This window comes from Aplidium turbinatum, chromosome 17 (assembly GCF_918807975.1).
Source record: "Aplidium turbinatum chromosome 17, kaAplTurb1.1, whole genome shotgun sequence".
Lineage (NCBI taxonomy): Eukaryota > Metazoa > Chordata > Ascidiacea > Aplousobranchia > Polyclinidae > Aplidium > Aplidium turbinatum.
In genome coordinates this window covers 14709778-14724781 of record NC_137488.1, presented here as the reverse complement: position 1 = coordinate 14724781, position 15004 = coordinate 14709778, and the positions used below count along the sequence as shown (strand labels likewise).

Below are 15004 nucleotides of genomic sequence, written 5' to 3'. Positions count from 1 at the left end.
CAAACAGTTGGTACAACAGTGGGCCAACAGGGTTAGTTACTTGTCTATTGGCCCACTGTTGGCCAACTGTTTGGCCTACTGTTGTCCACTGCGTTTCCAGTCCAGATTCTACTATTTAGAAGTCCATGACTCAGTACTGTACAGCAGATGTGTAGCTTACAGAAACAGAATCTGGACCGGATTTAGATCTTGATTTTTTTTATAGAAGCCGGATCCAAAACGGCTCTGGATCCTAGTTTTGCAGATTTTTTTAAATTTAAAACACCATACCGTAAACTTTCAATAAGCACCTGGCAACATTTCTAAACCTGGAAAAAGTATTACATCATGGCGCTTGTGTGCGTCTTTTCGTTGTCAGATAAAAATTCAGTCAGATAAAAATTCATGTTTGAAGATGACTGTGTAGTCTACTACATTACGCTGTGTGCAAAACAATTCTAAGGTTAGAGCATGGCTTAGAGAAATAAACATGCGTAAGATACAGTCTAGTTTAGGCCAAAACGTAAGTCCGCCCCGTTAGCTCAGTGATTACGCGCCGGGCTCAAGATCATGCGGCACTGGTTCGACTCTCGGGTGTGCGCTTGAGCAACGCATGCTAAGGACTGCTCTCCATTCAGCAGCACCTAGTGAATGGAACAATTCCCCGGCAACAATACTTCAACAATCGGAAAAATGCACTCTGCCAATCTCGGTAACCGGCCCTGCGTCAAGAGCCTTTACAAGCATGCGAAACTACCAGGATAACCAATCAAGGCTTTGTCAGTCTGAGGATAAAGATTCAAAACTAACCAACCAACCAATGTAAAACCTACTACACTGAATTGACAAATATTTAAAAACTAACCAACATTGCCGGCGTTGCACATGATTTTCAATTGATAATAAGCAAAACAACATGATTCTTACATTGAACACAGTTTTTTCCAACATATGGGCGTTTGCAGGCACACGTGTAAGTATTGCTGCAACCTGTCCTTGTGCATGTTTCTTCATTCTGGCAAGGATTGGGTTGACATGGAGATAGGGAACCTACAAACATTGAATGAAATGTTAAGATATTTTGCACTGAATGAAATGCTCGCAATATCATCTCACAATATTCTTACATCGATTACAGTTTGTTCCAAAATATCCTGGTAAGCAAGTACATATGTATTCGTTGCTGCAACCAGTTCTTTCACATGTTCCACCATTCTTACATGGATTGTCACGGCATGGAGTTAAGAGACCTACAAACAATCGGTATAACTTTGGCTAATAGTTATTTTCTCTAACAAGGTTGTGTTTGGATGTATTGCTAAAGTAATGGTGAGTTCATGCAACACTAGTTCATATCTCGACTGATAGAGGAATTTTCTTGTAGTTAACAATGCAAAAATAAACATCACAACCTACTTTTAAACCAAATTTACATTCTTGTTTTCACTTGACCACAACGGCAATTTCTGTAGTCAGCCTATAAAAACCGTTAAAATGTAGAATGCACATCAATCTCTGACATGTCATCCACCACATTGAAAGTAATGCAGTTCAAGATGAATTTCAGCTGGTTTTAGAATTATATTAACAATTAAGTAAGTATTACAAAAATAGTAATACAACATGATGATAGAAGATTGTCACTTCAGTTGATTGTTATTATTTTGTTACTTCTTGTTTTATTACGTTTGGTAAAAGAGATTTAACAATTAACCAAGACTACACAATTCTTACATAAATGACAGTTTGTTCCAGTATACGGATGTGTACAGGCACACGTGTAAGTATTGCTGCAACCTGTCCTTGTGCATGTTCCTTCATTCCTACAAGGATTGGGTTGACAAGGAGACAAGGCACCTACAAAAATTAAATGAAATGTTCAAACCACCCTGTGTTTCATTAAGCTATAACTGGCTATTTGATTAACCCCGAATGGAACAAATTAAAATTTTAGTGTAGTTACAAAACCTTTCAAGCAAACTCCGATTTTATTGTGGTACACTTTAAAGCGTTACGTATATGAACTATCAACAATGATTTATTACAGCCTACAAGCAAATGTAACCTCTCTAACAAATGGTCAGTCTTAATTTAGTAGTTCAGTTGTGTTACATTTCTGACCAACCCAGCGAAAACAATATACATCAACATAGCAGAGGTTTAGAAAAAGGTAAAAGCGACAAAACGCGAACGTTAAAATGTGCTTGAGACCGAAATAAGTTATTAAAAAAATTGGCACGATCGCAACATTTTTAGAAACATTTAACCCTTTGCTTTTCAACGTTTTTTTGGAAGTTAACTGCTCAAGGGGGGGCCGTTTTTGGATCCAATTCAATCAGCTGTTACGTGTTATCCGCTGGTGCTATTTCAACAGAAGTTGCACTGGTGTGAAAACAAATCATTTGTCTATAAGTTTGAAAAGTCATTATTTTAAAATTTTATATGCTAAACTTGATATTTCAATTTTTGCAAAGGTACCCAAAAACGGCAATTTTGATTTATCTTACCGCTATTTAATTACCATGCTAATCCGATTTCATGCAAAGTTCTGAATAACAAAGAGCTCAATCGACTGCACGAAGTGTGTGTGCGGTGTGCCGAATCATTGCATTGGTAAAGATTTGCGAGCAAATCTTATTGTAAGCTACTTACTGATTCTAAAATAGTTACAATCAGAGTAATATTGTTACACGAATTTGAAAAAAACAAAACTGCGTTTGTTGTCTTACATTTTTGTCCTAAACTAATGCATTCCGAAACTCATGGCTAGCTTCTAGTTTTATGGAACCAAATTTCTCATAAGTAACACCTTAGCCTGCTTGAACAGCTGTTTACATCTTCGTTTGTGTATTTTAGGTCTACAATTGAGTTTGTAGTATGAATATTTTTAGTAGAGAGAAGACAATTGAACAAGTTGTTGAAATTATCTGAAATTTCTAAGTTCAAATTAGGTGCTTTTGAAATTGTGGATTTGTGTCAAGTCGCATCACAAATATCATGCAGGCTCCATCATAAGTCATTTCGCTTACGGATGTTTATAAACATGACTCATAAATTACATCCACAAAAAATACAGCATTTACATCAACAAAGCTAAGTTCGAAGCCCACTTTTTATTGAAGATTGCGTCAATCAATTTGAAAATACATTTTTAGACCGCCAGCGTCGCAACAATGCAACAGCGAATTGAGGAACATGCGTAAACAAAGGAAATGTGAAATAACCCACAGTCAGCAAATCTACATAAATTTAACGTTTACAAATGTTGAATCAATGTAAATAGACTGGATTGCTGACTGGGTCCTTATTGTTTGAAGCACAAAAAATACGCGTAAAGGCGACAACATCAGCAAGGCAATGATTATGTTTCTGGCCAAAAAAAAATTAACTTTTGACTTCAAAGATAAAAATGATTATAACGAAGCTTCAAAGTTTGTCGTAAAACATTTTGCAGAGATACAATAAACATAATCACTTTGTGCCAGATTGTGAGAAGACTTCCTAGATTCTTTCCAACCATTTGCATGATTGCAAATTATTTTCTATAACTTTATATTGCCAAAAAATGGCTTCTTTGTTGAAACAACGTGGCTACAATTCTATAAAAAATTCTTAGGCCTACTACATTGAAGTAATGAAAAATTATTTTGTGATTTTGCTGAGGACGTTTTACAATATCCGAGAAGTAAAAAATAATAATGATGAATTATTTTACAAAACCGTGGTTTGCAAGCGCTTCACAAAAAATTGTTGGGGGAAAATTTACTATTAGACGTAAAACGTTTGTAAAAGAAAATTGTCGGTTTACGTATTTATAATGTTTATTGTGCTGTTATCGAATTATAAACTGCCTGTGTTGTCTACCTTTGTGGTTGCCGGCCAGCTTAGAGCGGCATGCAAACTAAGCGTTTATGGTATTTGCATCGTGTTATGATTCTCGAAAATTTCCCACAAGGTCTTTATTTTTATCGTGATATTTTCTGCCTCTTCTGTCCTAAACTTGAAGTTATTGTGCAGCACAATCCACATCGGTTTTTAGACTCAGTCTTCATTGAAAATCTTTTGTGTGGTCCATCATTTCAAGTAGTGTCTTCCCCTAAACTGTTACACAAATCGTCCAGAACCAGGTTGATTATTATGTATCTTACAGCCGTTGAGAGCCTGTTATTGTATGTGTAGAATTATTACTGTAGATGTCTGACTAAATTCATGCCAAAGTCGAGCAAATTCTGCTTTCGGGATCCTTGCCGTTATTTACGGTATTTTTGTTGATAAGTTTAGGCAGCATTTTTCCAAGATAAATGAAGACATCGGTATTGTTCGTCACTTAGATTTAGTTTTCTCAGCATTGTTTATTCATTCTTTGATTCACTAGTTTGTCCCACTTTTGGTATAATCGGATCGTTTATAAATGGCGGGTCTTCACAATAGCCGGCCTCTTATACATTGGGGCAACGTATTCAGATGTTGAATCAATGAAGAAGAAAGCTGATTTGTTGTTTGTCTTATGTGATGCCTAACTTTATGTTTCGTCTACATTACAAAATATTTTGTAATGTAGATGAGGCATTATCATCTTTATTTTGCGCTCTTTGGAACAAAACACAGTGCACTGTGAAACAAAAATACAGGACATAACAACAAGTAGGCGACATAAAGCAGGGTAGGGACGCCATCGAGTTAGCTGCTATACGTGTAAATGGAGCCTATCTCATAATTTTGAGTGTATCTCACAATTACTGTTTGCAAAAACGCTATTTCTCCGGCTTCTCCAAAAAGCATTTGCAGTGATACATTTCCTCAATTGCAAGTTTTGTCAATGAGAGCATTTCCATAGAACGTTTATTTCGAAACCAGGTTTTCGTGTCTTTACTACCCAAGAGAAGATTTCTTATTGTAACGTTTTTTATTCATCAATGAATATTATCTGCTTGAAACAACTGTTTTGAATAGCTTGTGGCCTCCATAGCCTACTATTTTGATCGTGGATTGCTATTCTTCTTTGTAGAGCTGATAACGCAAAAAACGTTTGCTATTACTGTTTCTAATTAACAGCTTTGCGATCACTGGCTTTTCTTTGTAGCATAAGAAATAACGCGCTTTGTATTATTGAGGTCAAACCAAACAAAGGAAAGCAAGAGGATGCTTCTCTCTGCTCGCGCATATCGATGCACGAAGCAATTATGAGCTTATGGCTTGTTATCGCAATGTAATCCATTTCACGCTTTGCTGGAAGTTAGCTAGAAATAGCAAAAATTCACTAAAATTTTGAATTTACAAGAAAACTACACAACTTTTAGCATCAAATTTAATATCATCAGATCCGCCTGGCAATTTTAGAAAAAGTCAAGAAAAACCAAGTGCATGGCGTTACTGTGCTTCAAATAATTAAAGGAAATTTGAGGGGGGGGCCAAATCTGGCCTCCCTTTGAGGAGCAAAGTGTTAAGACAGAGAGAAAATACAAAAGAGTTCTTAAAAAAACATATCAGCAGGCTACCCTTATTTTATTTCATGTGTCATATAAAATATACAAAATGTAACTGGCCGAGTTCAGTAACTTAAAAATAATAAAGTTTTGGCAGAAAATATGCTTTGTTACACCATTGGCAGACAAAGCAAAGTAACTTCAATGGATTTAACATATTTTATTTTTATCACACAAAGAAAATATATAACATAATTAAATTAATGAAAACTATTACTACTACAAAAAGTGTTCAATGTCAAGCAAAAAGCCAAGCAGAGCGAATTAAATCAAATACAGTTAATACTCTCTAAAAACAGGCTGTCAAGGGTTTAGAAAGTAATAACTATATTTGATTAAACATAATTAAAATAAACTTTCCAACGTTTTCAACGCAACATTGTGTCATCATCAGGAATAGCTTAATTTCTCCCCATCCTTTTTTTCTTCGTAAGGACTACTCCGATTTTTTTGCTCACAGATCATAATAAGCAGGTGATAAAACAAATACTTCAAGCGTTTCACGAGAAACTCACTAATTTATGGAGACTTCAAAGACACAAAAGTCGAAACTCTATTATCAATGTAAGCCAAAAGTTTTAAGCCTAAAGAAGACGCCTTGCGTTACTGCTTCGACTACAATATCCTGTAGGGTGTTGCAGGCGCCCCGACCCTCTCGGATTTTGCTTACCTTTTTGTGGTGCTGTGTTTAGATCAGTAGACCACAAATATGAATAAGTTTCATAAATTCTCATCGACGTTTACCCCCACTGCCGAGGCCATTTTGAGGCCCACTTTTTGAAATTTTTATGTTTTCTGCCACTAGAAGGCAGTGTATAAGTTTTACACAACATTGGAGGTATATTTAAAAGATGCGCTATGATGTTCTGAATTGTTAAAAAAAAAATGGAGAAATGGGATAAGTACATCCAAAAATATTCAAGTTTTGTCACTAATTTTTTGCACAATACTGCCCCTAGTGGTGAAAAGAAAAATTAAAATATCTTAAAAACTACTCATCATATTGTTATGGAACTTGCATGCACCCCCAATTTTCGTGGGTAAGGAATTTGATTTTAGCAATATTTTTGCAAAATATTACCACTAGAGGGCGGTAATTCTAATTTTGAACTATTTTCTGTGAAAAGCCGATATTGTTGCATTTCTTGAGCTGTGCTATCTGAAGAATACAAGTTCATGACTTCTGCACAACAAAATTTATTCAATTGTAAAGAAACTGCATGCATGCACTATATCAATAAATCCAAACAGGCAATGTGAGTCTTAGTTAATACAATTTCCGCAAAGACAATTGTGCATCTTCATTGTGTTGATAAACGACATTTTCGAAGATTTGGTATCGTCCTTCGATTCTCCTCCACCATTTGAATATAGTTTTGTAAATTTTTTTCTTGTTTTACTAGATGAAGAAAGTCGGATACCAGTTTTACCCCTCTCTCTGCTGATTAATTGCAGACTCTGAGTGCACTTATGATACCATTAGCAGAAGGATAGCCATCATCTAAGTTATTTCCGACTCTTTCGGGTGTTAGTCAAAAAAGTTGTTGAAATGTGCAAAAGTTCAAAAAACATTTTGCTGCTGGCATTTGCATGGGAGCACAATGACAATGAGTTATCATTAACAATGTCTGGCAGCTATGGCTTTCCGTATCCATTACCAAACCTGTTTGTAACCTGGCCATCGAAACTTGCATTTAAACGCAGTAGAGTTCCAGCCAAAGCTTCCTTTTCATCCATAGTGACTTGTTCGTCCCATAGAGCTAATGGGATCAGCTCCCCAGTTACATACCATGCGTGCCTACCTAAAGCTTTTAAAGCAACTAAACTGATAGTTTTGTCTACTGCAGCATAGCTTTTGATGTTACTTGCCAGTTGCAAATCTTCTCGGGGTGCTGATGCAGAAATTGGACAGTTGAACCGCCATCCATTAAGTGCAAAAGTCAAAAATCGCTCTATTTTTTGTATTTGTGATTTGGAAATGATTTCTTGTGGTAGAAATTCTTTCAGCATTACTATCTTATAGTAATAGAGCTGCTTTCTCATCCACTTTCCTCGATGGACTGCACCACATTGCATGAAGTTGTGCTGTCCACTGTTGATTCCATGGTACACCGGCATAAGGTCTAAAAGTTCTTTGTAATCACCCCTCTGATAATTTTGCATATCTCTTTCAAAATTCAAAAGTGCTTCCATTTTTCTGCTTTGAGTTGTTACAAATTCTCCCAACTCTTCAGGATCTTCGGTGTGCAGTACAGCTGCAGCATGTGGGGTTGCATCGAATACTTTGTTCCAGAATCTTCTGAATAGTTCAATGTCTGGAGATCTAGACGTTTCGATTTTCAGGCCTCCCACACATGAGAAAGTATAACTTCTCCAATATGTTTTCTGCATGCTAGCCAGAGAAGTAGTTTGTCTAGCTTGATTTGAAGAGAAATGCATGCAGCAGAGAGATGGCCTGAAAAAAAAAAATCAGAACAACAACACCTAAAACTATTCAAAAGATTCCAGAACAAAGGATTCGATGCAACCCCACATGCTGCAGCTGTACTGCACACCGAAGATCCTCAAGAGTTGGGAGAATATGTAACAACTCAAAGCAAAAAAATGGAAGCACTTATAAATTTAAGAAATATGCAAAATTATCAGAGGTGTGATTACAAAGAACTTTTAGACCTGATGGCGGTGTACATTGGAACTAACAGTGGACAGTAGCCTACACCTTCATGAAATGTGTTGCAGTCAATCGAGCAAGGTGGATGGGAAAGCAGCTCTATTGCTATAAGATAATAATGCTGCAAGAATTTCTACCACAAGAAATCATTTCCAAGTCACAAATACAAAAAATAGAGCGATTTTTGACTTTTGCGCTTAATTAATGGATGGTGGTTCAACTGTCCAATTTCTGCATCAGCACCCCGAGAAGATTTCCAACTGGTAAGTAACATCAAAAGCTATGCTGCAGTAGACAAAACTATCAGTTTAGTTTTAGGTAGGCACGCATGGTATGTAACTGGGGAGCTGATCCCATTAGCTCTATGGTACGAACAAGTCAATGGATGAAAAGGAAGCTTTGGCTGGAACTCTACTGCGTCTAAACGCAAGTTTCGATGGCCAGGTTACAAACAGGTTTGGTAATGGATACGGAAAGCCATAGCTGCCAGACATTGTTAATGATAACTCATTGTCATTGTGCTCCCATGCAAATGCCAGCAGCAAAATGTTTTTTTGAACTTTTGCACATTTCAACAACTTTTCTTGCCAAACACCCGAAAGAGTCGGAAATAACTTAGATGATGGCTATGCTTCTGCTAATGGTATCATAAGGGCACTCAGAGTCTGCAATGAATCAGCAGAGAGAGGGGTAAAACTGGTATCCGAATTTTTTCATCTAGCAAAACAGGAAAATATCTGCAAAACTATATTCAAGTGGTGGAGGAGGATCGAAGAACAATACCAAATCTTCGAAAATCTCGTTTATCAACACACCGAAAATGCACAGCTGTCTTTGCGGAAATTGTATTAACAAAGACTCACATTGCCTGTTCGGATTTATTGATATCGTGCATGCATGCAGTTTCTTTACAATTGAATAAATTTTGTTGTGCAGAAGTCATGAAATTGTATTCTTCAGATAGCACAGCTCAAGAAATGCAACAATATCGGCTTTTCACAGAAAATAGTTCAAAATTAGAATTACCGCCCTCTAGTGGTAATATTTTGCAAAAATATTGCTAAAATCAAATTCCTTACCCACGAAAATTGGGGGTGCATACAAGCTCCATAACAATATGATGAGTAGTTTTTAAGATATTTTAATTTTTCTTTTCACCACTAGGGGCAGAATTGTGCAAAAAAAATTAGTGACAAAACTTGAATATTTTTGGATATATACTTATCCCATCTCTCCAATTTTTTTTTAACAATTTAGAACATCATAGCGCATCTTTTAAATATACCTCCAATATTGTAAAACTTATACACTGCCCTCTAATGGCAGAAAACATAAAAAATTTCAAAAAGTGGGCCTCAAAATGGCCTCGGCGGTGGAGGTAAACGTCGATGAAAATTTATGAAACTTATTCATATTTGTGGTCTACTGATCTAAACATAGTACCACAAAAAGTAAGCATGGTGAAACCAAGATTTAAATTTCATGGGGCGCCTGCAACACCCTAATATCCTGCCAAACGAAGTAAAATTGAATAACCTACTGTAAAATTCAATGTATAACAACTGTTAGCATCAATAAATTGAAAAACAGATATAGTCTACCAATCGTCCACGTTGCTAAACACCATGTAAAGCTTCTCATCAGACACTTTATGTCTGATGGAAACCGAGCATGCTCCACATGACGAAACAATGCGTTTACCGCACCATGAATACCCTTTTGAAAAACCAGAACATCAAGGTATGCAAGTTTGATAAAGGTAAAGGTGGCAGCAATATTGGACACTGAAAACTATTTTGCACCGGTATCTATCGCTGTCAATTCTTACTACAATCGGCTGCCGATGAACATATAGTTGATTGTATGGTCTAAATGGCTAGCTGGAGACTACATCCTTATGGTTAGCAAATTGCAAATCCTCGGTTCTAGTGATTACTCAACTTTGTGCTGAATGCCAAGAAGAACCCTGCTTTCTACACAGTTAATATAATTACTGACAATATTTTAGTGAGAACCAACTAAATTGTCAGTCGTCGGGCTAAAAAATGTTTTAGAAAATCGTAAAATGTAGCCACAGAAGGTATTGCAGTTTGTCAAAGTACTTGATCGTTCTGGGGACTGTTTTGACTACATATGCTGAAACGTTCTAGGCCTTAACTATGACAAGAAAAAAGCAGGGATATTTGATAGGCAGAAAAAGCAGCGATATTTGATTAGAACGTTGCTTAAGGACCATCACTTCGTGACTACCATGGCCACCATCGAGGCTCAAGCTTGAAATGCATTTGCTGATGTGGTTTATAATTTCCTTGGGAATAAAAAAGCTGAAAATTACAGAGAGATGGTTTAGGAGCTTCTCATCAGCCTGCACGAACTTGGGAGTAGGATTAGCTTTAAAGTTTACTACTTGCACAGCTGCCTGAGCAAGTTTTTAAAGAACCTTGGCGATGTAAATGAGGATCAAGGCGAGCGTTTCCATCAAGGCATCCAAGTTATGGAAAAAATTTACCAAGGTCGATGAAACTGTAACATGATGGTAAATTACTGCATAAGATATCAGCTTCAAAGAGCAACTTTTTGATCTCTTAACGTGACTGCATTTATTCGTACCAAGATATGCCTTGGATTTTTACAGCACTACACAAATCGTTTTAAAGTGACAATATTACCCTTTCTTGCATATGTTTACTTAATTCTCGGCCTAAAAACCTGGTCCAGGTTACGCCTCACACTCATTGAAAGCAAACTTTTTTAGAGCAGGGATGGCGAACCACTGACCCATCACAAATATTAAGTGACCCACTTATATTCTTTAAAATGACTAAGTAGACCTATAAACACAAACTCAGTAAAGAATAGATGTTTTATTAAGTATCTGTAACAAGGCCCACAACCTATTTTAATGTAGTACCTTAGAATAGATAGAAATTTATTGGTTGCTGCAGGTATATGCCCTATACTGTAAATCAATACTGAAAAATCACATATTTTCCAAACATTTTTGCACAATATTAGCATCACAGTAACTTTAAGCTGCGGATTGACCATTAGCCTATACGGTCTTCAACTCAAGCAGCCAGCTTCAAACTCATCAATGATCATCGGCTAATTGAAGAATGTAAATAAAAATGAATAAATATTATTGAAGATCTTGGGAATGATCACAAATAAAAAACATACGTAGCCTATATTACAAGTATGTTTTGTGATTTAGCATTTGCTTATTAAATATCAATATATTTTTTCATAGATTCTTTTAACAATTGTGAAGGTAATCTAGAATCTAGATTGCTCGAGTTTCGAGTAGTCAGGTTATGAACTTTTGTTGAGTTTTTTAATGTAGTTTTGAAAGTGTTTGGTAATGAATTATGATTAAACCGATACATAAATTTGACAATTTCAAAATTATACAGATTTGTTAACTTTAGGATATCGAGTTATTTATAAATGGATGTGACACGGTCATTAGTCAGCCCATCTGCGTTTCGCAACCATGCCGGTTGGTTCTAGACATATTTTAATAAATAAGTAAGTAGACATACAAAATGGTTTAACAAAGCGAAATCTCAACCACACAGCTTTAAATAAGTCAGTATTTCAAAAATATCACTACAACACGATCGTAGAAAGTTGTCACTTAGTTGCGAAACATTACTTTTTATTTTTTTGTTTTAATACATTTGCGGCAAGACATTTATCCATAACGAAAAAAACATAATTCTTACATTGGCCACAGTTTATTCCAGTATACGGATATATACAGGCACACTTGTAATCATTACTGCAACCTGTCCTTGTGCATGTTCCTCCATTCCTACAAGTATTGTGCTTGCAAGGAGAGTAAGAACCTATGAACATTTGAATAAATGTTAAAAAACCGTTCTGTCCCAAACAGCAAAATCCGTCAGCTTTAGATTGATTCAATGTCTGCAGACGTTGAACCAATGTAAAAATGACAGATTTTTCTGTCTAGGGTGCTTTAACAAGATATGTCCAGTTACTTGTTGTAGTCCTGCATGAAGTTATTCAAAACTTTAGATCTATCCTTTGCATTTCAAACAAACTTTAAAATTATTTTGGTCCACTTAAACACGTTGATCGCTGTTGCTATTTTCGAAAACTTTCCCACGGGCTAGAATAATTTTTACACAATAGGCTGCAAATTCTTTTTTATGAATTTTTCTGTGACTTACTCCTGTTTGCCATCATTATTCGACCATTTATTAATAACACATACAGTATGTTATACAGTTGTAAATTATGAAAACTTTAACCAAGTTATTAGTTTAAGAAATTTCAGTGATTTTTCTAAGATCTCAACGAAACCTGAAAGAAAACTTACGTAGCAGTAGTCTACTACTATCATTAAAACTTGTTTCATTAGTTCGTTTGTAATCATTCGTTCAGTTGTATTCTAAATCAACACATGCTTTTCCTCCACAACACTGAGAACCCAGAACAGAAGATGGAAGGCATCAGTCATTACTTTTTTCAATGCATTTCATAAAACGCCTCAAAAATCATCTTCACAATATTCTTACATCGATCACAGTTTTTTCCAACATATCCTGGTAAGCAGATACACCTGTATTTGCCTCTACAACCAGCTCTTTTACATGTTCCACCATTCTTACATGGATTGTCACGGCATGGGGTTAAGGGACCTTAAAAATAAACAATTGGTGAAACATTATGGTTAATACTTACCAGCTATAACAAGGTTGCGTTTAGATTTGTCATTTAGGTATTGGGAAGTTTGTGCAACATCACTTCAAATTTTGACCAAAGAAGTTTAGCAAATTGAGGTAATTTTTAGCATTTACCAATGTTAAAAACAAAACTTTCGACTAACTTAATAACAAAAATTTAACTGCTTACTCTCACTTGCATACAATTGAAATTTGTTTAGTCAACCGGTAAACAGGGAATGAGATAAAAAGAAAAGCAAATTTTTGGATTGTTGCATCGCCATCAGCTTAAATTGGTAATTGATTTTTATATTTAAAAGTGGAAACACCGATTTTGTACAATGACTGATTTACTTTTAAAATGTGCTTATTACTGCTTGAAGACTGAAGTGAACTAAATAAGAAGCTTACTGTTACCTAACGTGTCAATATACTTTCTAAATCATATGCATGCTTGTGCTGAGTATTCTTAGACAGTCTACAAACACAAGATATAAACTGGCAACGAGGATTGAATTTTAAAAGTTGTTTTCAGCAAGAAACCACTTCACAATGAGTAACAAAGAACTTGTTGAGCTACTGAAAACACAGTTACAGCAGCAAAAGCTTCAAATTGAAGAACAGAATAAGCAAAATAAAGAACAAATGGATATATTTCTTAAAACTATTCAGAAAATGGGAGAAAGTGCTAGTGGAACTTCTACACACACTGAAAATGTAAGTTCTGTTTCCAATATAATGCCTAACTTTAATGCATTTGATCCATCAATGGAGCTATGGACTGACTACTACTCTCGATTTCAAACATTTGTTAATGCCCATTCTGTTCCAGAAGTTAAAATTCCCCAAGTCTTTCTTACAAACCAGTCTCCTATGGTATACAAATTACTTCAAAATTTAGCCTTGCAACAACAACCATCAGTTGATGTCAACAAGCTAAACATAAACAACATTGTTACTTTCATGTCAGAACAATATGACCCTAAAAGATTTGTAATTCGTGTAAGATATAAATTCTGGAGTGATATGAAACGTCGACAAAATGAATCTATCAATGATCTAGTTGCTCGGATCAGACAAGATGCAATTACCTGTGACTTTTCCTCTATTGCAAACCCTCAAGATGAGGCTATGTTTACCAAATTTTTTTGCTCTATCAAAAATGAAGCTGTTTTGAAAGCAATTTTCAAAGAAAAAAGTGATCAATTGACTTTTGGAAAGGCAATTAAAATTGCTGTTGAGATTGAAGAGGCAGCTCAGGTTGCAAAAGAAACTGTATATGGCTTAAACGGTTTTCAACAAAGCCAAACCAATGTTGTTAAGCATCGCCAAGAGTATAAAGGCCCAGAAAAGAACTGCTTTTCTAGTAAATATTCAGGTGCTGCTAAAAACCAAAGTGAAATGGGTTTTGGCCTAACTTGCATTCGCTGCGGCAAGAAAGGACATCTGCCAAAAGTTTGTCGGTATAAAAATGCTAAATGTCACTACTGTGATAAAATAGGTCACATTGAATCAGTCTGTTTATCCAAACGAAAAGATCAATCTGTAAAGACAATTACTCCAGCTAAACTACAAACTGTGAAAGCTATTAATGCTGTTCCTCAATTAGAACAAACCATTCAAATTGATGGGAAAAACATTTCGTTTGAAGTTGATACTGGAGCAGGTGAAAACTTTTTGTCAAAAACAAATTGGTTGAAGTTAGGAAAACCATGTCTGCAGAACATTGACACAAATTTTGAGTCAGCTTCTGGACACAAGCTTCCTACACTGGGATTGTACTGCCCACAGCAAGTCAACTTTATCAAAGATGGTAAGAAGCTGAATACTGACAACAACAAGGATGTGACTTTCATCATTACTGAGGTACCAAATTTAAATCTTTTAGGTAGAGATGCAATTAAAACATTGAAACTATCAATTGATTCCTTAATTTTTCCTCACAAATCAAGTACTTCTGTAAACCATGTTTTTGATTCATTGAGTCCTGATACATCACTGCAAAAGGCATGCCAACAATTATGTCAAGAATTTTCTGAATTGTTTGAACCAGGACTAGGGTGTTTAAAAGATTTTGAGGTAAACATCAATTTCAAGAATGATGCAAAACCAATATTTTGTAAACCACGCCCTGTACCATTTGCATTACAAGATGAGCTAACTCAAGCCTACGATGCAGG

The 15004-nt window shown here is 35.7% G+C and overlaps 1 protein-coding gene across 1 annotated transcript in view; it reads right to left on the bottom strand.

Moving 5' to 3' along the window:
- LOC145786226 (uncharacterized) overlaps nt 1-15004 on the bottom strand; it is an 85113-nt gene that overhangs the window by 48341 nt on the left and 21768 nt on the right. The window contains exons 17-21 of the mRNA XM_082597869.1: nt 12678-12800; nt 11862-11984; nt 1714-1836; nt 1107-1229; nt 907-1029 (exon numbers count right to left, since the gene is read on the bottom strand). Coding sequence (XP_082453995.1) covers nt 907-1029; nt 1107-1229; nt 1714-1836; nt 11862-11984; nt 12678-12800 — 615 coding nt within the window. The remainder of the gene's footprint in view (nt 1-906; nt 1030-1106; nt 1230-1713; nt 1837-11861; nt 11985-12677; nt 12801-15004) is intronic.